At 47.3% G+C, this 25130-nt stretch overlaps 2 protein-coding genes across 2 annotated transcripts; both read right to left on the bottom strand.

Moving 5' to 3' along the window:
* Window positions 1-225: 225 nt before the first annotated feature.
* On the bottom strand, window positions 226-15810 carry LOC114586304 (uncharacterized). The gene is made up of 7 exons (XM_077919991.1): window positions 15420-15810; window positions 11142-11255; window positions 7153-7258; window positions 5086-5354; window positions 4376-4478; window positions 2719-2987; window positions 226-517 (listed from the first exon to the last, which is right to left on the bottom strand). The coding sequence occupies exons 1-7, from the start codon at window positions 15456-15458 to the stop codon at window positions 419-421; spliced, it is 999 nt and encodes a 332-aa protein (XP_077776117.1). The 5' UTR covers window positions 15459-15810; the 3' UTR covers window positions 226-418.
* A 1971-nt stretch (window positions 15811-17781) lies between these two features.
* On the bottom strand, window positions 17782-24502 carry LOC114586305 (phospholipase A and acyltransferase 3-like). The gene is made up of 4 exons (XM_028709597.2): window positions 24253-24502; window positions 22193-22295; window positions 20319-20587; window positions 17782-19110 (listed from the first exon to the last, which is right to left on the bottom strand). The coding sequence occupies exons 1-4, from the start codon at window positions 24262-24264 to the stop codon at window positions 18997-18999; spliced, it is 498 nt and encodes a 165-aa protein (XP_028565430.2). The 5' UTR covers window positions 24265-24502; the 3' UTR covers window positions 17782-18996.
* Between the last annotated feature and the right edge of the window lie 628 nt (window positions 24503-25130).

Here is a 25130-nt window from a genome sequence, read left to right as displayed (position 1 = left end):
CCCCCTCTCTGTTGCCTGGCAACCACAGCAAAAGGCCAACCTTCCCCCCCACACCTCTTTGTTGCCAAGCAACCATTACAAGAGGCTTAGTACCACCATTTCTGTTGCTTAGCTATTCACATTCGAGACTGGCGGTGCCATCACCACTTTGTCGCCTTAGCAACGTACACCGGACAAAGTAGGGCTTAGCGGAGTCGTCAACAAAACAGACACCGCACAAGCATATATCCTGAAGAGAGTTTTATTGGCTCCAAGCACGGTGTGGGTGGATGGTTTTCTTCTGTCACGAAATCTGATTTAATCTTTGGTCTGGTGGTCTGAAAACAATCTGTCAAATAAAAGACGCTGGGCAGTCAAAAAAACACCCCCAGAGCTGGTAATGATCCCGCCATGGAGGCCCCTGGCCCCTCCCCACGAGCTATTCGTAGCGGTGCTTGCGCCTCTTCGCCGCAGATCGGATCATGGCGGCTGCCACACCCATCATGCCAATTGTCCCCACAGCAATGGCCTCGGTGACCTGGAAGAAAATGGGAGAAAACGGTGGGTGAGCTATGAGTCAGAGAGAAATTAACAGAAGTTGCATGCTGATGTCACACGCCCGACACACACTTCCGCTTGTCGTGTGTCTGAGCGGCTTTACCTTCGCCCCCACCATTTTCTTTCGGATAAACCGCTCTTTAGTGCTAAATCATCACAAATGCCAAACCCCTGGTTTTCTTGGCAGGGAGCGGGTAGGCAAACAGAAGTGTGGAGAAGCCCTGTCTTCACATCATATCCATTCTTCTAATCCCGGAACTGGTGACCATAATAATAAAATTCATTCATTCATTCATTCTTCTAATAAATGGTTACAAACAGACTTGTATGGAGGGCTGGCTGAATCTGACCCCATCTTACATTTAAAGAGGTATTATACCCACTTTAAACAGTTGTGGCTCACACACACCCCCCAAAAAAATCCTGAGCATGCTGAGAGTTTTTAGGAGTCCCCTACTCCCATCACAAAACTACAATTCCCAGAGTAGTTTAACCATCAATTCCTCTTTGCAGGGATCGCTGGGAACTGTGGAGCAGGTGGGTCCATCTGTCTGTTTCACTTTCTCTCTGTTTCTCATTTTTCCTCCACATTTCCATCTCAGTTTGCAAATTCATCGGCATTTCAGTATGAATGTCTCCTATATATACATACACATGTTTTCGTATGCAATTTTGCAAAATATGCACTTTTTAGTCATGCAGTTTTCCCCAATGTAATGCTTTTCCCCCAAAAGTTATATTTTTTACTATTTATGCTGTCCCCAAATGTGCATTTTTTCTTACACATTTCTTGCCTGGAGAACAACATTGCAAAATTCAGAGAACTGTGAATTTTGAAAGATAGTTGTGTTTCGGTTTGTGTATTGTTTTGGAAAGCCCAGATTCAGTGTGTTTACCTTTAAATGCAACTTTATCCCCGATCCATACTTGTAAAGTAGGGCAGGATCGTGATCCCTACTTTGCAGAAGGGGAAAACACTGAGGCTGAACGAATACTGCCTCACTTCAAGTGAATTTGAGGCCACACTTGAACCAGAGACTTCCTGGTTTACAGTTTACTCGCTGCAATGCATTAGCTCTAATAGGGTAGGCTTTGGGGTAAGAGGGAAGCAGCAGGTGTATTGGGATTTTTGCTCCAGAGAGTTGAAAGCGCTACAAAAAAAGGACATCACTGCTGCCATAGTGAACGTGCTCATTCTGCTCTCTTTTCTGGTCAAAGAGGTGTTGCAGGTTTTTGGCCTTGCTTCAGGAACCTGCAAAACCTGTCTGAGCCAGACATGACAACATAACAAAAGAAATGTAAAGCAGAAAGAAAGAAGCCTCCCTCTTTCTCTTCAGTATACCCGAAGGAACGTTTCCACCCCCATTGTTCTGCCCAGACACTGAGGTCCAGCACGGAGGGCCTTCTGGTGGTTCCCTCACTGCGAGAAGCCAAGAACCAGGCAGAGGGCCTTCTCGGTAGTGGCACCTGCCCTGTGGAACGCCCTCCCACCAGATATCAAAGAGAACAACAACTATTAGACTTTTAGAAGACATCTGAAGGCAGCTTTTAATGTTTAATAGACTATTGTATTTTAATATTCTGTTGGAAGCCACCCAGAGTGGCTGGGGAAACCCAGCCAAATGGGCAGGGTATAAATAGTAAAATGTTGTTGTTGTTATTATTATTATTATTAAAATATCAGACTCCAGCCTTATTTCCATGTTGTAGAAAGGGGAAACACTGAGGCTGAACTAACGCTGTCTCACTTCAAGAAAGGAGATTCCAATGAAGAAGAAGAAGAAGAGTTTGGATTTGATATCCCGCCTTTCACTCCCCTTCAGGACTCTCAAAGCGGCTAACATTCTCCTTTCCCTTCCTCCCCCACAACAAACACTCTGTGAGGTGAGTGGGGCTGAGAGACTTCACAGAAGTGTGACTGGCCCAAGGTCACCCAGCAGCTGCATGTGGAGGAGCGGAGACGCGAACCCGGTTCCCCAGATTAGGAGACTACCGCTCTTAACCACTACACCACACTGGAGGAGCTGGAGTCCAGCAACATCTGGAGAGAGGAATCACTTTCTGCGAGTAAGAGCTGTTCTGCAGTGGAACAGACGTCCTCGGAATTTGCTGTGATTTCTGAAATGCAGGGGGCACTGAACTAGACTGGGCCCCTTCCAGCTCTACATTTTGCAGTTTTACCTGGTCACTCATTGCAACTCCATATCGCAGGTCCATCACAAAGTGTTCACAGTTGTGGCTCGTCAGATTGTAGGGCATCTCCCTCCCAACCAGCTCCTCTGCCCGCTGGAGGATCTTGGCAAGTGGCAGCACAGGAATCGTGAGGTCGTGCTTGTTGTTCACTCGGAACTGGTCTTTCCTCACCACGACATCAAGCCAGTCCTTCTTCACGTAAGCTCTGTCAGACAAGACCGCCAGTACGCTGGCAGCACCGTTTGCAAGGCGGTCGCCTGGTGGAGGGAAGGAAGGAAGAGGTGGGGATACTCCAGAATCTACAAGCAGGGCAGGAAGAACTGAAAGGACAAATTAAAATAGGGAGATCTGGGGAAGCAAAAGTTTAGAGCACATTGATCACCCTCCTGCCATTAAGATGGTTGTTGTTGTTGCTGCTGCTGCTGCTGTTTCCACTATTATTTATTACTAGACCATCTGTGGAACACTCTATTTAAAGGAAACTTGTTTTCATCTTCTGGCTCCCACAATGCCTTCCTACAAGGAAACATGAAGTCTCTCCAGATGTTGCTGGACTCCAGCTCCCATCAGGCCCTTAAGTCAGCATAGCCAAGGATGACAGGAACTGTAGTCCAGCAATATCGGAAGGACCACAAGTTCCTCATCGCTGCAACAGGCATGGGGAACCTTTGGCCTTCCAGATGTTGCAGAACTACAACTCCCAGAGGCCCCCTCAAGCATGGCCAAGGGAGTTGATGGGAGTTCAGCAACATCTGGTGGCATGAAAGTTTCCTGCAACAGCTCTTCGAGAACCTCCGATCAGACCAAAGGCCTTTCAAATTGAATGGAGTATTTGAAAGAGCCTGGTTGTCTGGAACCCTGAACAGAAGCACTTCCATGCTGCAACGCTTTGTTGCAGGCGGCACTTGCGCCTTCTACAAGCCATGTACAATCCTTGGAGTTCTGCACAGAATACCAGGAAATGCTCTAAAGTGTGTGCGTGTGTGTGTGTTATAAATTAAGGTTACCAGATGTCCCCGTTTCCTGGGGACAGTCCCCAGATTTACAAATCCGTCCCCATTCAAAATGCATTGAAGTTGAAAAGTGTCCCCAGATTCATTGGAAAAAATCTGGTAACCTTATTATAAATGGTTCTTGCTGTCATTCTGTTACAAAGCCTGAACAGCTCAGACCTCTCCCACAAGAAGAGCCATAGCTGGGGGGCAAGGGGCTAGCCAGGTGTTTTGCCCCAGGTGAAGCCTCCAGAGGGGTGCCATTGAGACTCCCAGCCTCTGTGTGTGTGTGTGTGTGTGTGTGTGTGTGTGTGTGTGTCTGTGTGTCTGTGTGCACGCGTGCGTGTGCAAATGTGCATGGGGGGGGTGCCAAACTTGGTTTTTGACCTGAGTGAAATAAAGCCTAGTTTCGCCCCTGCCCATAAGCCATCCTAGCAGCTCTTGCCATGAAAAAATTCTTAAGAAGGAGTGTTAGGATCCAAGCCACAAAGTTGCCCCTTTAAGGCCTTCTGCAACCCAAGGAAGGGGAGGGGCCTGAGTGGGTGCGGTCTGTCCCTGAAGGTATAACAGGCTTCATTCCACTCCAAGACATTGTAGGAGCAAGGTATTTCATGGGCTTTGTCCTGGGCTGATGGGTTTTCATGGAAACTTACATTCAGGAGCTAAGTGAACAACTTTGCCTTCCCCAACATAGATGGCCCAGTGCTGATAACAAGAGCGGAAGATCTCAATGAGGTCGCCAGGTTTAATTTCATCCTACAGGTAAGAAAAGAAAAAGAAAATTAAAGAAAGATTGAAGTGGGGGTTTTGGGTGGTGCTAAAAGGCTGCTGCTTGCCCATCTCCCAGAGATGAGACAGAAAGGTAGCATTTCCTTTTGTGGCCAAGATTGCTGTTTCTGGTTCCATGCCCAGTGCTTCACCCCAGGGGTAAAGGTAAAGGGACCCCTGACCATTAGGTCCAGTTGTGGCCGACTCTGGGATTGTGGTGCTCATCTCGCTTTATTGGCCGAGGGAGCCGGTGTACATGCTGGTCATGTGGCCAGCATGACTAAGCCGCTTCTGGCGAACCAGAGCAGCGCATGAAAACGTCATTTACCTTCCCGCCAGAGCAGTACCTATTTATCTACTTACACTTTGACGTGCTTTCGAACTGCTAGGTTGGCAGGAGCAGGGACCGAGCAACGGGAGCTCACCCCGTTGCAGGGATTCGAACCGCCGACCTTCTGATCGGCAAGTCCTAGGCTCTGTGGTTTAACCCGAGTCCCTATCACCCCAGGGGTAGCCAATGCCAATAGTCAATGGATGTGGCTGGACTACAACTCCCATGTATGCTGACAAGCACACGGCATCCTGCCCACTGCACCTGCTCATTCATTTCCGCTCCGTATCGTAGCTCCATAACAAAATGCTCGCAGTTGGGGCTGTTGAAGGTGTAGGGCATCTCCTTGCCCACCAGCTCCTCGGCTTGCCAGAGTATCTTGGCCAGGGGGAGCGGAGGCTGCGTCTCGTCATGTTTATTGTTCACCCGGTACCGGTCCTTCCGCACGACGTCTTCCAGCCAATCCTTCTTTACGTAAGCTCTGTCGGGCAAGACCGCCAAGTCATTCGGAGTTCCATCCGGAAGATGGTCACCTGGGGAGGAGAAGGAAGAGTGGGGAGAGACAGAGTGAGAACGGGACGAAAACAGCACATCTCTCCATCTCTCGGCAAGCTTGCCTGTCTCCCCATCTGTTCTCTAGGCATTCAGACCCCTCTTAAGATCCCGTAACCAAGTTGGCCATTACGGTTCCTGAGCTCAAGGAGCAGGTTTCTTATCTACGCTTGGCAGCAATTGGGTGCCATTTTAATCAAGATGGCAAACTGCGCCTTTCAAAACTGCAGTGGCTTTAACCAAGGAGACAGCTGTACAGCTGCAAATGAAACGTTTTAAGTGTGTTTTTAAGTGCATTATACAAATGTGACACTAGATGGCGATGGTGAACTTATGGCAAATTCAATATTTTCTGAAAAGCTTTTTAAAGAAGCATTTCACAGTGTTTTTTAAACATGTGTCTAGATTCCACCCAAATTTGGCATGGTGGTTGTTAAGATCAAAGACTCGTTTTTCATCTGTGTTTGGATACAATTTGGGTGCCATTTTGAATGCAGGTGCAGGACTGAACCTTTTGAAGCTGCATTTATTTTGAGGTTTCTTAGAATTCCTGAGCAACACCAGTTACTAGGCTGCAGGTATATGTTAAAACTGGATTGATGCAGAGAGGCTTCGCAAGGCCCAGGCAGCCATTGGAGGCAGCCATGGAGATGCAATGTTGACAGGTGCATCAGAAGTCTTTTAGCCCTGACTGAAAAAGAGAGGAGCTAATATAAGAGCTATTGTAAGATTATTTTGAAGTGGATTCAATATTCCATTAAGTCCCTTTGTGATGATTGCATATTTGTCCCCACCTGTGCTCTGTCTTGCTCCCCAGCTCCATCTTTTCCTTGACTCTAGTTAGCATACCTCATGCTAGTTAGCATCCCCCCACCACAAGAGCCTCCAGTTAGTATCCCCCCACCACAAGAGCCTGAATCTCCCCACACCTGCCCTGTGGGGCTCTATGAATTTGCAGTATTTACTTCACCTCTTTCTTTCTTTCTTTCTTTCTTTCTTTCTTTCTTTCTTTCTTTCTTTCTTTCTTTCTTTTCTTTTCTTTTCCTCCCTCCCTCCCTCTCCCATTCCTTCTCTTCTCCTCTCACTCCCCACCCCCTCTTTGGCCAAATGGACCCATGGCCCAGCTTCGACTGGCAGCCAGGGCAAGGGGAAGGGATGTGTGGTGGGGGCAGTCCCAGGTGTCTCCACTGAGGGGGGTGACAAAATGCCAGACAGCACTCACCACTGGGCCTGCAGCACGCCCGAGCCATGCCCCACGGAGCATCCTGCCCTGGCTTGCCCCACCCCAGGTGCCCGATCGGCTTGCTCCACCACTGGGCCAGGGCACCCACTTGTCAACCACATGTTGACACCAGTAAACTTTGCATCTCTTATTGAACCGTAAACAACTCATCCCCATCTTCCTAGCTTGGTGTTAAATCCCTTGGAGCTAACTGAGGAGTACCGCAGTGTGCTGAAGTGCATTGTTTGGGTACTTCTACTCCTGCCAGTAGGTGGTACTGTTGCTCTGCTTATCATCTGCTTAAAAGGCACAGCATCAGTGCAATTGTAAGAGAGGGAGTCGTTGCAATGGTTTGGGAAGAGAAATTCTCCCAGGCTTCAGATAAGGGAAAATTTGGACTCTTGTACTCCCACCACCCCTAACAGTTGCCCACGCTAGCCAGGGGTGGTTGGGAACTGGAGTACAACCACATCTTGAGCGCCAAAGTCTCCCCACCATGACTCTAGGGATAGTTCATCAGAACCGGGATAAGTGGCCACGAGTCTTGCTGAGCTCACCACATTCAGTTGCCAAGTGGACAACCTTCCGATCCCCAATATAGAGGGCCCAGTGCTGACAAGAAGAACGGAAGATCTCAATGAGGTCTCCAGGTTTTAATTCATCCTAGAAGGAAAACAGGAGACAAAGTTTAGTTGCTGCTCTAAATCATCACAATACCACGATGGGGGTGGCCTGCATTTGCATATCCTCCAAGCCAAAATCTGGGGCATCATCTTCCCGGACGCCATCTTCCCATTTTTTATCATAAGAGCATGGCGGCCATTTTGGTTGCTGTGATCTCACAGCACCGTGTGAGATTTACAACACTGTGGTTTCCCCTCCCCCAAAAGTGCTTTTTAAAGGCACAGCACCCCAAAATATGCATTTGGGGGCACCTCAGAAGATTGCAACCCTGAAAAAGCGCTTTTGGGGGGGATTTTGTGCCGTGAAATTGCCTGAGATCGTGGCAACCAAAATGGCTGCCGTTCTCTTGCGATAAAAAACAGGATGTTCCACTTTTGCTGAGACACTTGCAGGGTATGTTGTTTTCCATACTGTTTTATTTGTAGCAACCTGGAGTGTAAATTCTTCAGTTTGATAAGAATTATACTTTGTTTTTCGTCTGTTAGCTTAGTAAAGTTATTTAGCAAATCCGCTTCCTCTGGTACTGACCAGTCTGTTGAATCTGGGACACGATTATTATTTGATACTGTGGATTATTTGATATTATTTGATACTGTGGTAGGTGATGAAAAAATCCTTCCCTCTGACTGAGAGCTTCTTTAGCTGTAGAACAAGTGCCAACTTTGGATGAGTAGACAATATTACTTTTCGGTGCAAGCAGGGGGCTAGGTTGATGTGTCTACAGAATGCTGGTATGGAAAGTCTTTCTGCGCTAAGTGAGCCTTCTTTTCCATGATTATGGCTGGAATTCTGTGGGTGTTGAAGATGAGCAGAGTTTTTTAGTGTCCATCTTTGGAAAGACCTTTGGTTGTTTTTAAATTGACGTTGTCAACAGCGACACCTAGAGGGCCGAGCAGGAATGGATTGGCATTCACGTCAGCTGACCAAATTCACAGGCAGGCTGGGACTGCAGCCTAGATGGCGCCCTTGAGGCAGTCGGCCCAGCTAACTGTAGAAAGGAGATACGTCCACAAGCACAATTTCTGAGAACCCTCTAGGCAGCTGGCCATTGCCATGTTCTTATCTGGCTCTGTGCCCACCCACCCACCCCAGCCTGCCAAATTCTGCTCATGAGCTGCCGGATGTTCAGTTCCCTGCCCAGAGGGCCATTCATTTTGGAATCGAAACCCTTGCAAATCCTTTTTCTGGGTTGCTGGATCCAGACCTCCTGTGCCTTTTTAAACAGCTGTGCTGTAGGGGGGAATTTCACCACTTCCTTCTTATCACAGCTAACTGCATGGCTGCAGCAGAGAAGCTGCCACTGGCAAAACTACTCCCTGCTGTGCTGCTCTTAAAGAGACAGGAGATTTCTTCAGTTTGTTTTGGAGGAATGGTTACGCTAGTCTGGTGAGTGTTTCGGATTGTATCTGTCGCCATGTCCTATTATTAGAAAAGTTAACCAGCAAACATAAGCTTAAGCTAGCACGGGGACAAGCAGAGGGGGGTTCCTTCACCCCGATATCTCCCCTTTATCACATATAAAGGTAAAGGGACCCCTGACCATTAGGTCCAGTCGCGGACGACTCTGGGGTTGAGGCGCTCATCTTGCTTTATTGGCTGAGGGAGCCGGCATACAGCTTCCGGGTCATGTGGCCAGCATGACTAAGCCACTTCTGGTGAACCAGAGCAGCGCACGGAAACGCCGTTTACCTTCCTATTTATCTACTTGCACTTTGCTGTGCTTTTGAACTGCTAGGTGGGCAGGAGCAGGGACCGAGCAATGGGAGCTCATCCCGTCGCGGGGATTCAAACCACCGACCTTCTGATTGGCAAGCCCTGGGCTCTGTGGTTTAACCCACAGCGCCACCCATGTCCCCTCTTTATCACATATACAGCACAACAATAGAATTGACCTATTCCACCACCACCACAGCATATGAATTAATACATCCAGTATTTTTTCCTTTAAAAAAAAAATGTTATGTACTCTCATTTTCCTACTCATATTGAAATACTGCCCCTCAATGAGGCCAAACTTAGATTCACAAAATTTTTAAGGGTATGTGTACCCCCAGAAAAAAAGTACTGAATATGCCTAATCTGACCCATACAGACCAGCCAACCAGCCTGCAATAGTTCTGGGAAAATCCGGATGTATGGCAACCCTTGTCGGCAGTGCCATTTCCAGCAATTTTACTTTAAAGAAGCTCCAAAACATTTTTAAAAATGCATTTTTTCCCCCAAAAAAACTCCTTTGGGCAAAATGTAAAAAAAGTAAACAACCCACCCTTTTTTGTCTGGATTTTCACTGTTTGAAATATGGCAAAACACACACACACACACACACACACACACACCCTACAAAAACCCTGCACTAGAACGAAAGAACATTATCTCTCCCCACCTCTGTCTCCTCTCTTTTCCCACAGAATGTCTATGACAAGAGTGTCTCTTACTGCATGTAAACGAACTGTGAAAAAGACTCTATGAAATGAAAGTGGAGACGCTATACAGTATGTACTTTTTTGTTCCACAAGAAAATCGTCAATGAAAAGTAAGGGGGGGAGGGCCCTCTCAAAAGTCTCCGTGGTGGAGTCTCCGTCTTTGGAGGTCTTTAAGCAGAGGCTTGACAACCATATGTCAGGAGTGCTCTGATGGTGTTTCCTGCTTGGCAGGGGGTTGGACTCGATGGCCCTTGTGGTCTCTTCCAACTCTATGATTCTATGATTCTAAGTCAACAAATACCATAGCACGAATATTTCAGAGGTGGTGGTTCTCCGCCCACCCCCCCTCCCAGTTATGACGAAGCTCCCTCTGCTGGCAGTTTTGTGCTCAGCAGGAAAAGAAGAGAAATGGGAAGATGAGCATGTATTACACATTTCTTCTTCATCATCTTCCTTTCCTTTTAATAGTCTGCCCTTTCACCAAACAACTCAAGGTAGCCTACAAGGCTATATCTCTCCCCCTGCCTCCCAACCTGCCTCAGCTTCACAACAAATCTGTGAACTAGGCTACACTGATAAATGAACTCCTGATTCAGTGTCGCCTAATGCACTTCCTGGTTTAGTGGGGATGTGGACCCCTGTCTCCTTTAACTCCAGCCTTCTAGGTTTATTACAGGGGCAGGCAAACTAAGGCCTGGGGGCCGGATCCGGCCCAATCGGCTTCTCAATCCGACCTGCGGACGGTCCGGGAATCAGTGTCTTTTTACATGAGTAGAATGTGTCCTTTTATTTAAAATGCATCTCTGGGTTATTTGTGGGGCATAGGAATTCATTCATTATTTTTTTTCAAAATATAGTCCGGCCCACCACATGGACGGTGGACTGGCCCACGGCTGAAAAAGGTTGCTGACCCCTGGTTTATTAGGTTGCTCTGCCAAGTTCAGCCCGCCTTCAGCTAGTCTCCACCTGCATGCCTCTTTCCTTACAACCAGCCCAGTGTGCGACCCCAGATGTTGGCCTCAGTGTTGAGTCTCAGTGTTGCCATTGTAGAATTCAGCGGGGAAGAAAAGGAATCAGCTCCACAGAGGCTGCCCACGGCGAACGTCCCGGGGGGCGGGGCAGCAATATCTCACATACACACACCCCAGGGATGACACTCCAGGCGGGCCACACCCACCGCACCCCCCCTTCCTCCACCAGTGCAGCTCCATCTAGCATTGGCTCTGGCTCCACCTAGTGTTGGCCTCGTTCCCACTGGGCACTAGCCTCCACTGCATCAGTTCATCCCAACATCTGGAGCGACAGAGAGGAACCCTGCTCTATCACCACAAATTCCCCTGCCTGCAAGCAACTCTCCTGCATTGCAGGCGGTTGATCTAGATGACCCTGGGTGTCCCTTCCAGCTCTGTGATTCAAGTGGTGCACGGGTCGCAACTTACCCGCTCAGCTGGGTTCTTCACCCTGATGAAGAAGGCTGAGTGGTTTTGCTCCTCGTCGTTCATCTTCACTAGGCTTGGTGTGTTATTCTCAGTGTCGGCTTCCAATGGGCATAGCTAGGGAGGAAAGCATTTGGGTAAAGCACAGATAACTGGTGTTCCTCCTTCTCTCATATCTATAAATCAAGGGCCAGCCAATGAAGGTGAAGCTTCGTATAAATGCATACAGAGTGTCCCAGGTTTGAACCCTGGCATACAGCTATTGGTGGTTAATAGCCACCGTGGATATAATAATAATAATCCCTGTAGCTTTGCTTCTCGCAGTGAGGGAACCGCCAGAAGGCCCTCGGCACTGGACCTCGGCGTACAGGCAGAACGATGGGGGTGGTATACTGGGCCGAGGCCGTTTAGGGCTTTAAAGGTCAACACCAACACTTTGAATTGTGCTCGGAAACGTACTGGGAGCCAATGTAGGTCTTTCAAGACCAGTGTTATGTGGTCTCGACGGCTGCTCCCACTCACCAGTTGTAGTTTCCGGGTCACCTTCAAAGGTAGCCCCGCGTAGAGCACATTGCAGTAGTCCAAGCGGGAGATAACTAGAGCATGCACCACTCTGGCGAGACAGTCTGCAGGCAGATAGGGTCTCAGCCTGCGTAGCAGATGGAGCTGGTAGACAGCTGCCCTGGATACAGAACTGACCTGCGCCTCCATGGGCAGCTGTGAGTCCAAAATGACTCCCAGGCTGCACACCTGCTCCTTCAGGGGCACAGTTACCCCATTCAGGACCAGAGAGTCCTCCACACCAGCCTGCCCCCTGTCCCCTAAGAACCGTACTTCTGTCTTGTCAGGATTCAACCTCATGCTTTAGCCTCCTTATGCTTTGCCTTGTCCGATAGAAGGCAGTATGCCAGTTTCTGGGACTCACAGGCAGCAGGGAGTGCTGTTGTGCTCAGATTCTGGTTTCCCAGAAGCCTCTGGGTGGTCACCATGAGGACAGGATGCTGGACTAAATGGGCATAATCCAGCACATTCTTGGATCTCCAGCTGGTTTTGGACTACAACTCCCATCATCCTTAGCTAGCAGGGCCCAGTGGTCAGGGATGATGAGAATTGTAGTCCAAAACCAGGGACCCCTACTTCTGATGCCCTGCTGCTCAGCCTGGATCCTCAGAGACTGCATCCTTCAAGACCTGGGCTGGAAAAGGGGCTCCCACTTCTCTTCCGTGAGGGCCTTGCATTGCATCAGCACCTGCTCACTAACAGAGGCAGCCTGCCCAGTGTGAGGCAGCAGAGAGCATAACGGAGTGCCAGGTTCCAGGATAGACAGCTGCCCCTTACTCTACTCACCTCAACAAGGAGGAGAGGCCCCACCCAGCATGCAGAGAAGGGCTTGAGAACATGAACTCTGGTTCAGGGATGGGAAAGTTTGGGCCTTGCAGAGGCTGCTGGACAGCAACTCATATAGCTCAGTTGGTAGAGCATGAGACTCTTAGTCTTAGAGTCATGGGTTGGAGATCCATGCTGGGCAAAAGATTCCTGCATTGCTGGGGGTTGGACTAGATGACCCTAGTGGTCCCTTCAACTCTACAGTTCTATGATTCTATGATCCCTGGGACCATTGGTCATCCTGACTGGGACTGATGAATATCTGGGGGGGTTAAAGTTCTCCCACACATCCCACTCAAGTGGGATCAAATTTGCTCCCTGTCCAGGGTCCTGAAAGATCTGCCTCAAGTTCCTGAAAGAATCTGATCCTGGCTGAACTCTGCCTATACTCTCCCTCTACCCCAGCCCATTTGGCATACAAGTACTTATAAAAACAAGAAGCAGCCATAGATTGTCTGAAATGAGGTGGGTGAGAGAAGGAAGGAGAGAGAGTGAGGCTCAGAGCACAAATATAACATCCTCTAAAGCAGAGTTTCCTAAACTTGGATCTTCAGCTCTTTTTGGACTACAGTTCCCATCATCCCTAACCACTGATCCTGCTAGCTGGGGATGATGGGAGTTGTAGTCCCCAACACCTGTTCTAAACATTGATCCAAGAGCCTGGGATTGTGCCTAGATCAATTCTGGGTAACCCACCAAGCCAATCAGGCCTGTGTAACAGCCTGTATTTTTCAGAGGGGTGGCTTCCTGTCTGGCACTGCAAAGAAAATGAGAATCAAGACACAACATCCAGTTGTTGGGCTGGGTGTGAGCTGGCCACAGATTGCTTGAGGCTGCTCTGGATACTGACACATCAGTCAGGCAAGATTTATTCCAAGAAGGCCTTGGCAGCTGGGAACACACCTAGGAGATCCATTGCCTAGAGTGGGGAAGGGAGAATTGCCCAAGCACGCTCACTTTCTACGTCTTATTAGAGGATGGGTGGGGAACTTGTGGTCCTCCAGATAGAGCTGGACTCCAGCTCCCATAATCCCATGAGCATAGCATGATGACACAGGAAGACCTAGATCAGGCCACAGGCCCATCCATCCCACCTTCCTGTTTTCACAATGCCCACCCAGATGCCTCTGGGAAGTTCACAAGCAAGACCTGAGCACAAAAGCGCTCTGTCCCCTCCGGTGGTTTCCAGCAACCCTACTCTGTTGTTGTTTAGTCGTTTAGTCGTGTCCAACTCTTCGTGACCCCATGGACCAGAAGACGCCAGGCACTCCTGTCTTCCACTGCCTCCCGTAGCTTGGTCAAACTCATGCTGGTAGCTTCAAGAACACTGTCCAACCATCTCGTCCTCCGTTGTCCCCTTCTCCTTGTGCCCTCCATCTTTCCCAACATCAGGGTCTTTTCCAGGGAGTCTTCTCTTCTCATGAGGTGGCCAAAGTACTGGAGCCTCAGCTTCACAATCTGTCCTTCCAGTGAGCACTCAGGGCTGATTTCCTTAAGAATGGGTAGGTTTGATCTTCTTGCAGTCCATGGGACTCTCAAGAGTCTTTTCCAGCACCATAATTCAAAAGCATCAATTCTTCGGCGATCAGCCTTCTTTATGGTCCAGCTCTCACTTCCATACATCACTACCGGGAAAACCATGGCTTTAACTATACGGACCTTTGTTGGCAAGGTGATGTCTCTGCTTTTTAAGATGCTGTCTAGGTTTGTCATTGCTTTTCTCCCAAGAAGCAGGCGTCTTTGAATTTCGTGGCGCAGATGGTGACAGCAACCCTACTAGTTCCCCCCAAATATTTTCCCTTTGCAAAAAAGGGGGGAAATTTATTGTAGGCAAACACAGCAGGTGGGGAACTGTGAGAAAAGCTTCATATCAGAGGAGGGCCCCAGTCTTGCCACTCGCCACCTGGTCTAGGGCAGGGTCTGACAGGCCATATAAGAACTGCTGCTGGGCAGAGAGGGCTCTGTTTTTTGTTTTTTTAAAAAATTGCTGTTATTTTTTACCTATGGCATTTAAACTGTGATATTAATGCTGTATTCCTAGTTTTAGATTTTGATTTATGTGGAAATTGTTTTCCATTTGGTTGTGTATTTTTTTGATGTGGTTTATTTATTGATGACTTTCGTAATTATGTAAATCTTGTCATGTTGTAAGCTGCCTTGAGCACTGAGTTATTGTTTTGTTGTTTCTGTTTTAACTATTTATTTGTGCTTTTATCTTGTGTTTTTATCTAGCGAATCACCCTAAGATCTTTCGATGAAGGGCGGTATATAAATCTTAATAATAATAATAATAATAATAATATCTATGATTATTGTGGTTTCTTGAATCGTGGGCATCATCCAGCATAAAGTCTTCCCTTAACATTGAGGTGCAGCTCCAAGGGCCTTCTGGCAGTTCCCTCACGGCAAGAAGTGAGGTTACGAGGAACCAGGCAGAGGGCCTTCTCGGTAGCGGCGCCCGTCCTATGGAACGCCCTCCCATCAGATGTCAAGGAGAAAAATAGCTATCTGAATTTTAGAAGACATCTGAAGGCAGCCCTGTCTAGGGAAAATTTTAATGTTTGATGTTTTATTGTGTTTTTAATATTGTGTTGGAAGCTGCCCAGAGCGGCTGGGGAAGCCCAGCCAGATGGGCGGGGTATAAGTAATAAATATTATTATAATTAATTAATTAACTAACTAACTAACTAACTCAAAACCTCTAGGTGGGAATCGACAATAGTTCAGCAAAATAGATGTCAGTTCCTTTCTACACACACATAGCTCTCTGCCTTCCCCACAGGACCCATGGTCATACCAAACAGGGACAAAAGGCTGAAAATACCAATATATTTTGGTTTCTGTGTATACACACACACCAGCTGGTGCATGCAGTGACTAAGACCATCCTCTTACCTCATCCATGAAATCACTAAGAGGCCTTAGTGAAGCCATTATTCTCTCAGCCTCAGCTGCAACATGAGGGAGCAGTGGGTAACAATCATGGCCTACTTTGCAAGACCATCGTCAGGGTGACTTGTAATGTTCAGACGGTGCTGCCTAAATGCCATTCCAACTACGACTAATACCAATTTTAATCAGTGCAGCTGAAAGTCAAGGGCAGCCGTGTCTGTTTCAGAAAAGCTATTTTGGGTCTGGCCTGTTGCTATAATAGGACATGTAACGAATAAATACTGGTGGCCTTTCCTTATGACAATGAGTGATACGGCTTGTTTATTCAACAAGATTTCTCCAGCACCCCAAGGTGCGTTTTCTCATTTGCAAATTCATTTCCATTTAATCACTTTAAAAGACAGATGATTAATCAACCAAAATTAATATGCATTAATCGCCCGCCCCCCTCTGCCTGTCTTTGCCTCCCTCCCCATCCCTGCCACTTCTGTTATTTAACTTCGGCTAAAATTTAGATTGTAAACCCCTTGGGAGCAGGGGCCTGTCTAAGTCAACAAATGTCCTGTATATAGATGACTATATCAGTCCTCGCCAACCAGATGTGTTTTTTTACTGCAACCCCATTTGCCCTCTGCTGGTGAGGCTAATGGGAATTGTAGTCCAAAACAGAAACATAGAATCCTAGAGGCTGGAGGAGGCTGCAATGGGGAGAGAACTCAAGAGGAGGAGAACACTCATTTGGGATCTCCACAGTCCCGCAAAACAGGAGAGCCCATCGCACCTCGTCTTAGAAATGAGGCCGCGGGCACAGAAACCACTGGGACTTCTTCCCTCAGTCCTGAACATCTTGCCTCATTCCTGAACTCCGGAATTCCGAGCTCAGTGTCTGCGGACCAAGCCTATACCCTTAACTTCCCTGATGGAAGATCTCTTTTCTTACTTACACGTCAGGGCCGCCTCCTGTGAGTGTTGGGCTTGAGGTAGGTACAAATTCAATACACCCCAGCAACCACCGCAGATAAAGTAGAGAAAACTAGAGGCAGAAACCCCCCCTTCCAACCACGTACAAACCCTCGTGTACCTGCAGTGGGCTGTCAATTTTTCCCTGTGGCAAATGAATTTAACCACCCATTTTCTACCTGATGCTTGGAGTGACATCACAGGGAAAGCGCTACCTCATCTGTTACCAAGTAACCATTAAATACTGTTGGGAGGGAGGGGAATATGTGAAGTGGGGGAGTATGATACCATTTGCCCCACCAACTCGGGAAAGTATTTACTCGCTTTTTCTCAGTTCCTTCATCCATGGGGACAAAGTCACTCGAGAGACTGCCTTAGCCCTTACATTGGGGCTAGGGAACCTTTGGCCCTCCGGGTGTCGCTGAACTACAGTTCCCATCCCAGCCATGGGGCTGCTAGGAGTGGGGGTTCAGCAACTTCTGGAAGGCTGGAGGTTCCTGTAGAATTTCCTCTGCAAGTTCCAAAGATATCACAAGCCCACTTCACAGAGCAGGGCTTTCAGTGTGGCTGCCCCTGTTCTGTGGAACAGTGTTCCTGTTGAGATACAACAGCCATAGGAGCGAACTCCAAAGGGCTGAGGTCCCTTACCTGGGCCCGCTCCCCAAATATTTTATTCAAGTTGGCACCCCTGCACTTTCTGGAAACAATATAAAAAAATTCCTTCCAGTAGCACCTTAGAGACCAGCTAAGTTTGTTATTGGTATGAGCTTTCGTGTGCATGCACACTTCTTCAAATATCTGAAGTGTGTATCTGAAGAAGTGTGCATGCACACGAAAGCTCATACCAATAGCAAACTTAGTTGGTCTCCAAGGTGCTACTGGGATTTTTCTTATTTTGTTTCGACTACGGCAGACCAACACGGCTACCTACCTGTACCCGGAAACGATATGTTGCATCAGCAAGCTATCCTAGCTAGATAAACTGGTCTCTGCCACAAGTGTCTACATTATATTGTTTTCAAATTGATCTGCTGTTATTTATGTGGTGCCACATTCTGGATTAGTTGTAGTTTGAGTCATCTTCAAAGGTAGCACCACGTAGAGCACATTGCAGTAGTCCAAGCAGGAGATAACCAGAGCATGTACCACTTTGGCGAGACAGTGCGCAGGCAGGCAGGGTCTCAGACAGCATACCAGATGGAGATGGTAGATAGATGCCCTGGACCAGGACAGCTCATCACTGTGTCCAGGGACTGCATCGCCTCTCCTATTTGAGGTGTTACAGAGAAATAAGTTAGCCCCCCATTCCTCTGGAGACATTAAGGAGGCAAAGGAGAAATTCTAATCCACATTTACAATTGCTTAAAGACCAGAGAGGGAGACATGTTTTTAAATAATTATTTACATATTTATTAAGACTTTAAAAAAATAAAATCCACCTTTCTATTCTAAAAACAGAAGCCACAGGGCATTTTTTTTACAAAAGTCAACAGACAAAAGGTACCTAAGACAAAATTCTAGGAGAGAAACAGCAAGCAGCAGTCATAAAACAGGCTGTCGCAAGCTTGTCTCTCAATGTGGCTATCTAGAAAAGGGGTATCCTTTAAAAGAAAAAAGTAGTTGTTTTATCTAGTGTCCAAAAAGACATAAAAAGGAGAGCTAGATAAATCTCCTGCAGCAGAGGATTCCCACAGCTCAGGTGCCACCACTGAGAAGGCCGTGTCAGTCATGCCCACCAAGAACACTTCAGGTGGTGAGGAAACAAGGAGTGCAAATGTAGCATACCAGCCTCCTCTGAGGAACAGAATGCGCAAACTGGTTTCTGTGGCTTGTACGCAGCTAAGTTCTGCTCAGAGTAAACCCATTAAAATTGATTAACCCTGCTTTAAAAAAAGGTAAAGGACCCCTGACAGTTAAGTCCAGTCGCAGACAACTCTGGGGTTGCAGCGCTCATCTCGCTTTACAGGCCGAGCAACGGAAGCTCACCCCGTCGCAGGGATTCAAACCGCTGACCTTCTGATCAGCAAGCCCAAGAGGCTCGGTGGTTTAGACCACAGCGCCACTAGCGTCCCTTAAGCTTGCTTAGGCATGCCTATTAACTTAAATGGGCCAGCTCTGAGTAGGGCTACCATTGGCTACAACCCTATGGTTCAGGTCCTTATAAACGTTCACACTTGATTTCTGGGATAATATTACATACAGAGTTAAGCATCTCTACTCCTTCAGGGAACACTTCCCACACTCCCCACATGATATGTGCTCTTCCTCTGGGAATCCATGCAGATTGGGCCCACAGCAAGAGTGGGTGACAGCAGTGAGGAAGACACTGGCATGTGGCGTCAGGACACCCCCAACCTCTCACTCCACCCCCCACCCCCCAAAAACCCCTTGGCACTGAAACCGTGAGGTTTCTATAAGACGCCCTTGAAAACATCCCCAGTATAACAGCACAAAGTCAACATGTTTAACCTTCACTGAGCAGAATCTTGCGTTTAAAAACGAAAGCGTCGTCTCCTGAACTGCACTGATTTCAGAATATGAAACAGACTAGGAAAGAGGCTAAGCTTCTAACAGGAGAGCATTCCCCGCCACGGGGATCGGTGGAGGAGTGCGCAGCCATTTATTCCTCTCTGTGCTTTCTGGGCAGGAATAAACTGCTGACCACTGTCGCCGCAATGGCCACAAGGCCTACGCCGAAGAGCCCTACTGTGCCAGCAACCAAGGTGTCTCTCACCTGCAAACAACACAGAAGGAGAAACTGTTAAGCTGTATAGGCCTCTAGGATGTTGCTGGGCTACCTGCCAACATTTCTCCAGTGAAATAGGGCCGTCGTAAGTAATAATAATAATAATAATAATAATAATAATAATTTTATTTATACGGCATCCATCTGACTGGGTTCCCCCAGCCACTCTGGACAGCTTCCACCATTTTATATTATGTTATATATATAACATAATAAAAATTAAACATTTAAAAACTTCCCTATACAGGACTGCCTTCAGATGTCTGCTAAAGGTTGAATAGTTACTTATCTCCTTGGCTCGGGGGTTGCATAACTCCACACCCTCCGATGCAAACAAGGACGTCCTAGGGAAAAGAGGGACATTCCAGGATCAAATCAGAAACTGGGACGGCTTCTGTAAATCCAGGACTGTCACTGGAAAATAGGGACACTTGGAGGGTCTGCTTAGGTTGATGAGCGTGTTAAGATACAGTTCAGCAAGATCGAGATGCTTCAGAGTTTCATTTTGCTGTGTGTATGTGGCTTTATATTCAGATGGAATGCACCAGAACTCTGTTGCAGCACCTCTCAGGTGGGCGCCATTGCCATTCTAAGAGAACAAGGGAAGGCGTTCATGGTGAGTTCCGGCACCTCTTTTTCTAGAAAAATAACACTGTTATATATATGTACAGTGGTACCTCAGGTTACATACACTTCAGGTTACAGACTCCACTAACCCAGAAATATTAGCTCTTCAGGATGAGAACAGAAATTGTGCTCCGGCGGCCCGGCGGCAGCAGGAGGCCCCATTAACTAAAGTGGTTCTTCAGGTTAAGAACAGTAACAGGTTAAGAACGGACCTCCGGAACGAATTAAGTACTTAACCCGAGGTACCACTGTATGTGTATGTAAATAAAATCCTATAAGGTATCCTAGATGCACCAGTCTGCAGTGACCTTCATTCCAAGAGAACTGAACTCTGCATATGCACAGGAAACTCTGGAGTCCCTAAGCTGCTCGGCAATTGGGGAACATGCAACATCATTCTCACTACAGCTGCTCCAGGAAGAGTTTTTACAGCAATACATTGGGAGAAAGGGGCTGATAAGATTAGCGTTTTTTCCTGAAGGCCACAAAATTGCTCTGCCCTTTCGAAGCAGTGAGACTTGTGCTAATCTGGCACACTGCAGCCACGGCTGTGGCCCATCGATACGCACCTGGTCGCTCATAGCCGTGCCGTAGCGCAGCCTGGTGACAAAATGTTCGCAGTTCTCGCTGGCCAAGCTGTAGCGGATTTCTTTGCCCAGGAGCGCCTCCGCCTCCTGCACGATTTTGTTCGCCGGGAGCGGCTCGTATTTCTGATCGTATTTGTTGTTGATGCGGCAGACGTCGGCCCCGACGACGCTCCACAGGAGTTCCTTCTTCACCACGGCTTTTTCGGACAGGGCAGACATCAGGCTGGAGGTGCTGGCCTGGTATAAGTCATCTTGGAAGACACAAAGGGAATATCAATAATGCAGTAGGCCTGTTTTTGTACTCCTCTCTAGCCTCCATTCAGACAAGCACGAGGCATGATCAGAGTTCAAGGACACATTCCAGACAGGAGGGTGTGGAGCAAGGCTGGTGAGGCTGCTAAGGGCCAGGTAAAGAGGACTGGAGGGCCACATTTGCCCTGCTCCCCCCAGATCTGAGTTTCACCAGCCTGTAATAACATAATCCATTGTGATATCCAATATCTTTTACAATAGGAATCATTTAAAGAAAGGATCCTGCCCATTGATAATTCAAGTCCACTCTTCTTCAGAATTGACAGTCCTTGTGCTCCCTGACTTTGTTCGCCCACCTTCATTTTTCAAAATCACCCATGTAGTTATACAGGATGAGCTTTTTAATACACAAAACCAGAACTAGAAGACTAGCTGTGCCAAATGTGATCCTATAGTTCTGGTTTCTCAGCAAAAAGATAAAAATAAAAAGACCGATAGCCGTCCCCCTTCACCCTCATCATCCCAAACAAAAAAGTCTGAAGGATGCAGCCCTTTTAAGGTAGGACTAGAGTGGAGATAGAGTGTGTTGTAGTGGTTAAGAAGAAGGAGAGTTTGGATTTGATATCCCACTTTATCACTACCCAAAGGAGTCTCAAAGCAGTTAACATTCTCCTTTCCCTTCCTCCCCCACAACAAACACTCTGTGAGGTGAGTGGGGCTGAGAGACTTCAAAGAAGTGTGACTAGCCCAAGGTCACCCAGCAGCTGCATGTGGAAGAGCAGAGACGCGAACCCGGTTCCCCAGATTATGAGCCTACCGCTCTTAACCACTACACCACACTGGCTCTCTTAAGAGCGGTGGACTCATAATCTGGTGAACCAGGTTCGCTTCCCCGCTCCTCCACATGCAGCTGCTGGGTGACCTTTAGGGTGGTGGTAAAGCGGGATATCAAATCCAAACTCTTCTTGCTTCACCCGCTCCTTGGGTGTTTTCTCTGAGCTTAAATGTGTCCTTGAACTCTGTTCATGCCCAGGGCCGTAGCTAGGGGGTGGTGAGGTGGGCCCATGCCAGGGGCACAGGCGATGGGGTGGGGTGCAAAATCAGCTAAAAAATATGTCTAAAATATAAATATTAATTATTGCCTCATAAGAAATGGTTTTAAATAGAGGGTGAATTGAATGGGTGGAGGGGGGGTTGGAGGAGAGGCGGAAAGAAGAGCTAATTTGTCCGTGGGTAGGGGGCGCAATCTGGATGGTTCTGCCAGGGTGCAAGATCACCTAGCTACGGCTCTGTTTATGCCCCCTGTTTCCCTGGATGGAGGGGAGAGGGTGGGTGGGTGCGAGTCTGGGCCCGATTGCGTGGCAAGGTGTGATCCAGGGGAAACTGCCAAGATGCACACCTCTCTAGAAGCAGCCTCCTCCGGACCCAGGGCCCTAATCCAGCACTCGTGAAAAGCCCCACAGCTTTCTGCGTTGTGAAAAGGTGGCCAATAATATCCATCTTGGCAATGCCCAGCATAGAGGCACAGGATCAGTTGGCAATGCCGGCAACCGTAGACCCTGCCTGACTTGGCCGTGCACCCGATACAAGCCTGAGGACCTTACCTGAGGGAGCCAGGTGGATCACGTAGCCGGAACCCACGTAGATGGCCCAGTGCTGGTAGCCCACACGGGAAATCTCTATCAGGTCTCCAGGCTTCGGCTCTATCTGTCGAGAGAGAATCAGAGAAGCGAGTGCCAGGAGGGAGCTGATGTGATAAAGGAGTGTAAATCAGCAAGGTGACAATGCAGGCAGGACTGTGGCAGGAAACCGAGGATGCCAGAAAACCGGGAATTATGTTCTCATGTGGTGTAAATATGTACAATTTTTGGGGTAAAGGGTGTTTAAGGAGATAACAGAAATCACTGGGTTAAAGCTGACCAAAAGTCCAGAGGTAGCATTATTATCAATTTACGGTGGGGTGGAAGGTTCACAGGCTATGAAGGGCTTGCTCACAAATTTATTGACAGCTGCACGAATTATTATAGCCAGGAAGAGGAAGGGGCAAGCAGAATATAAATTGGAAGAATGGTATGAAGAAGTGTGGGATACAGCTATTAATGATAAATTAACATGTGCTATTAAGGTAAGGCAGGGAATATGCAGGAGAAATGATTTTGAGGAGATATGGAAGGTGTTTGTAGAATTTATACTGTTCAAATGGAATGGGGTCAAACCATCGCAAGAGATGTTGAAATTTTGGGAGGTTGGATAGTTACAGCGGAATGGTCTCGGTGGTGGGGTGCACATTTTTATTTTTATTTATTTATGATTATTACTTTGTAAATAAAAAAGGACTGTGGCAGGAGGGCAAACGCTGAAGAAAGCTTTGTGCTGGGATATGATTAGATGCTAGGAGAGGATATCTTTATTAGATATTATCCTTCCTCCCTCATGTTAGTGTGTTCAACAGAGTCCCATCCCTTTGCTTCCCTGTTTAGGGGAGTTTTTAATGTTTGATGTTTTATTCTGTTTTTAATCTGTTGGGAGCTGCCCAGAGTGGCTGGGCAAACCCAGCCAAATGGGCGGGGTATAAGTAATATGTTGTTGTTGTTGTTGTTATCATTATTATCATTATCATCATCATCATCATTATTATTATGAATCTAAATAAATAAATAAATTAATAATAATAATAATAATAATAATAATAATAATAATAATAATAATAATAATAGTAATATTTATATGCCACCCATCTGACTTTTTTGCCCCAGCTACTCTGGGCAACTTCCAGAAAAATATAAAAACGCCATAAAACATAAAACATTAAAAACTTCCCCATACAGATAGGCTACTTTTAGCCTTTTAGTTTTAGTAATCCAGGTCGCTTTAAGGCAGACTGGATTTTCCTGGTATTACCTCCTTTTCTCCCCCTTAAAATAACAATCACATACAAACAGTTGCAAAATGTAAAAATAACTTTTTTCTCACTCAGTATATGTTTTGAAGAATACCAGAGATAGCAGCTAGGTGCAGGCAGGCAGGCTTAAAATGCTAACTGAGTTCCTAAAACATACTAAGTCTATCTTAAATACAGAGTCTGAACTGGGGCTCAGAATTACAGGTGTTGTCATGGGTGTCCAGTGCCACGCACCACGGCCTGATGTCATGATTGACATTTTTATGCTGCTTTTCCGTATAAAAACATGCTCAAACCAGCTCACGACAGAACCGCTAAAATTCAGAACAATGCATCATTACAATAACACTCACATACTAAACCATTTCACAACATGAAGCAATAATAAAAAAAAACCACCCCAATTTGATTCCATGTGTCAAATCGAAAAGCCCTGTCATTTAAGACACAGCACCGCCTTTGTGTGTGTGTTTTGCCACAGTCCTATGAACTAGAAACTTATCATTTAACAGCAAAAACAGCAATCACTTTGAATGTCCAGAGGCCTGTCTGGACGCTTTGCTAGGAGTTGAAATCCAACCTTGAGCAGCATAATCCCTGAGGGCACCCACAGAAGGCTATATTTAACTCGGCCGAGAGATGACAGAGAGACGCTTTAGAAGCGGCAGTGCTCTGTGACACACCACAATGCACACCAACAGAAATGGCTGGAGAAACAGCAGAGGCCATTTGGCTTATCTGTCAACTGCAGTTGGTACTTACATAGCCAGACATCTTGAGGAGCTGCAGGCAGGCCGGCCCGGACGGATACTCCACCCTCGCCAGCAGACAGTGGCTTAGTTTAGCGATTGTGGACAGCTGCAGGCAGGGCGGGGTGAAGGCTCTAAATCGCCTTTGCGCTGGAAGGGGCCTGGGCTGAGGGTGTTGAAATGGGCAGAGGCAGGCATCCCAGAGGGACCGGCTGACTTGCCAAAAGCCAAAGCCGAGGAAACTGGAGGAAGCCTCTCATTAATTTTCTTTTCCTTTTTTTTCAAAAGGTGCGATATTTGTGTTTCGCCAGAACGTGGGCCCTGCCAACGAAAGGGCAAAACATTCCCCTGGATTTCTCATGCAGAGGAAAGGTACAAAAACATACACAGAGAGGCTTGTAAATAGGGCATTGTTTGCAACCATCTCTGGCTGCCTACATGCCATGCATTGAAAAGGCCGGCCCTCCCTCTCACCCGCCAAAAGGAATTGTGGGAACTGCAGTTTTAAGGGTGCTGGGAATTGCAGGTCTCTACAGTTCCCGGGATTTGGTGTGTTCGTGTACATCGATGTATCACAAGTTGTGCTGCTGTTTAAAAATCAATCAATAATTTCTGAAAGGATGTAGACCTTGGCAGTGTCACGAAGTAACATATTTTTCGGAGAAAATACTTGTGAAATACTGGCTGCATGCACACCATAAATTTAAAGCACACACACACACATACACACACTTGAATACTGGCCAATGTAAACGCCAGTTGTGGGCAGCTCATGGGAGTCAGAATAAATGTTGTTGTGTACATAGCCTACATCTGTGAATGCTGGCATAAATAAAGCCTTGAAGACCCCCTCTCCAACTCCCACAAAGGGCAGGCACCTTGAATATACTG

This window comes from Podarcis muralis, chromosome 16, assembly GCF_964188315.1.
Source record: "Podarcis muralis chromosome 16, rPodMur119.hap1.1, whole genome shotgun sequence".
In the NCBI taxonomy this organism is placed as follows: domain Eukaryota; kingdom Metazoa; phylum Chordata; class Lepidosauria; order Squamata; family Lacertidae; genus Podarcis; species Podarcis muralis.
The sequence above is the reverse complement of the archived record's forward strand: the minus strand, read 5'-3'. Positions and strand labels throughout refer to the sequence as shown.

Bases quoted from the DNA above. Each gene is read 5' to 3' on its own strand.
- LOC114586304 (XM_077919991.1), bottom strand. From the start codon at position 15,458: ATGGCTTCACTAAGGCCTCTTAGTGATTTCATGGATGAG. The intron at 11,256-15,419 runs GTAAGAGGATGG...TTTCCTCCCTAG, and splicing joins TTAGTGATTTCATGGATGAG to CTATGCCCATTGGAAGCCGA. The intron at 4,479-5,085 runs GTGCAGTGGGCA...TCTTACCTGTAG, and splicing joins GAGCGGAAATGAATGAGCAG to GATGAAATTAAACCTGGCGA.
- LOC114586305 (XM_028709597.2), bottom strand. The intron at 20,588-22,192 runs GTAAGGTCCTCA...GTGTCTTCCAAG, and splicing joins GATCCACCTGGCTCCCTCAG to ATGACTTATACCAGGCCAGC. The intron at 19,111-20,318 runs GTGCGTATCGAT...TGTTGTTTGCAG, and splicing joins GCACGGCTATGAGCGACCAG to GTGAGAGACACCTTGGTTGC.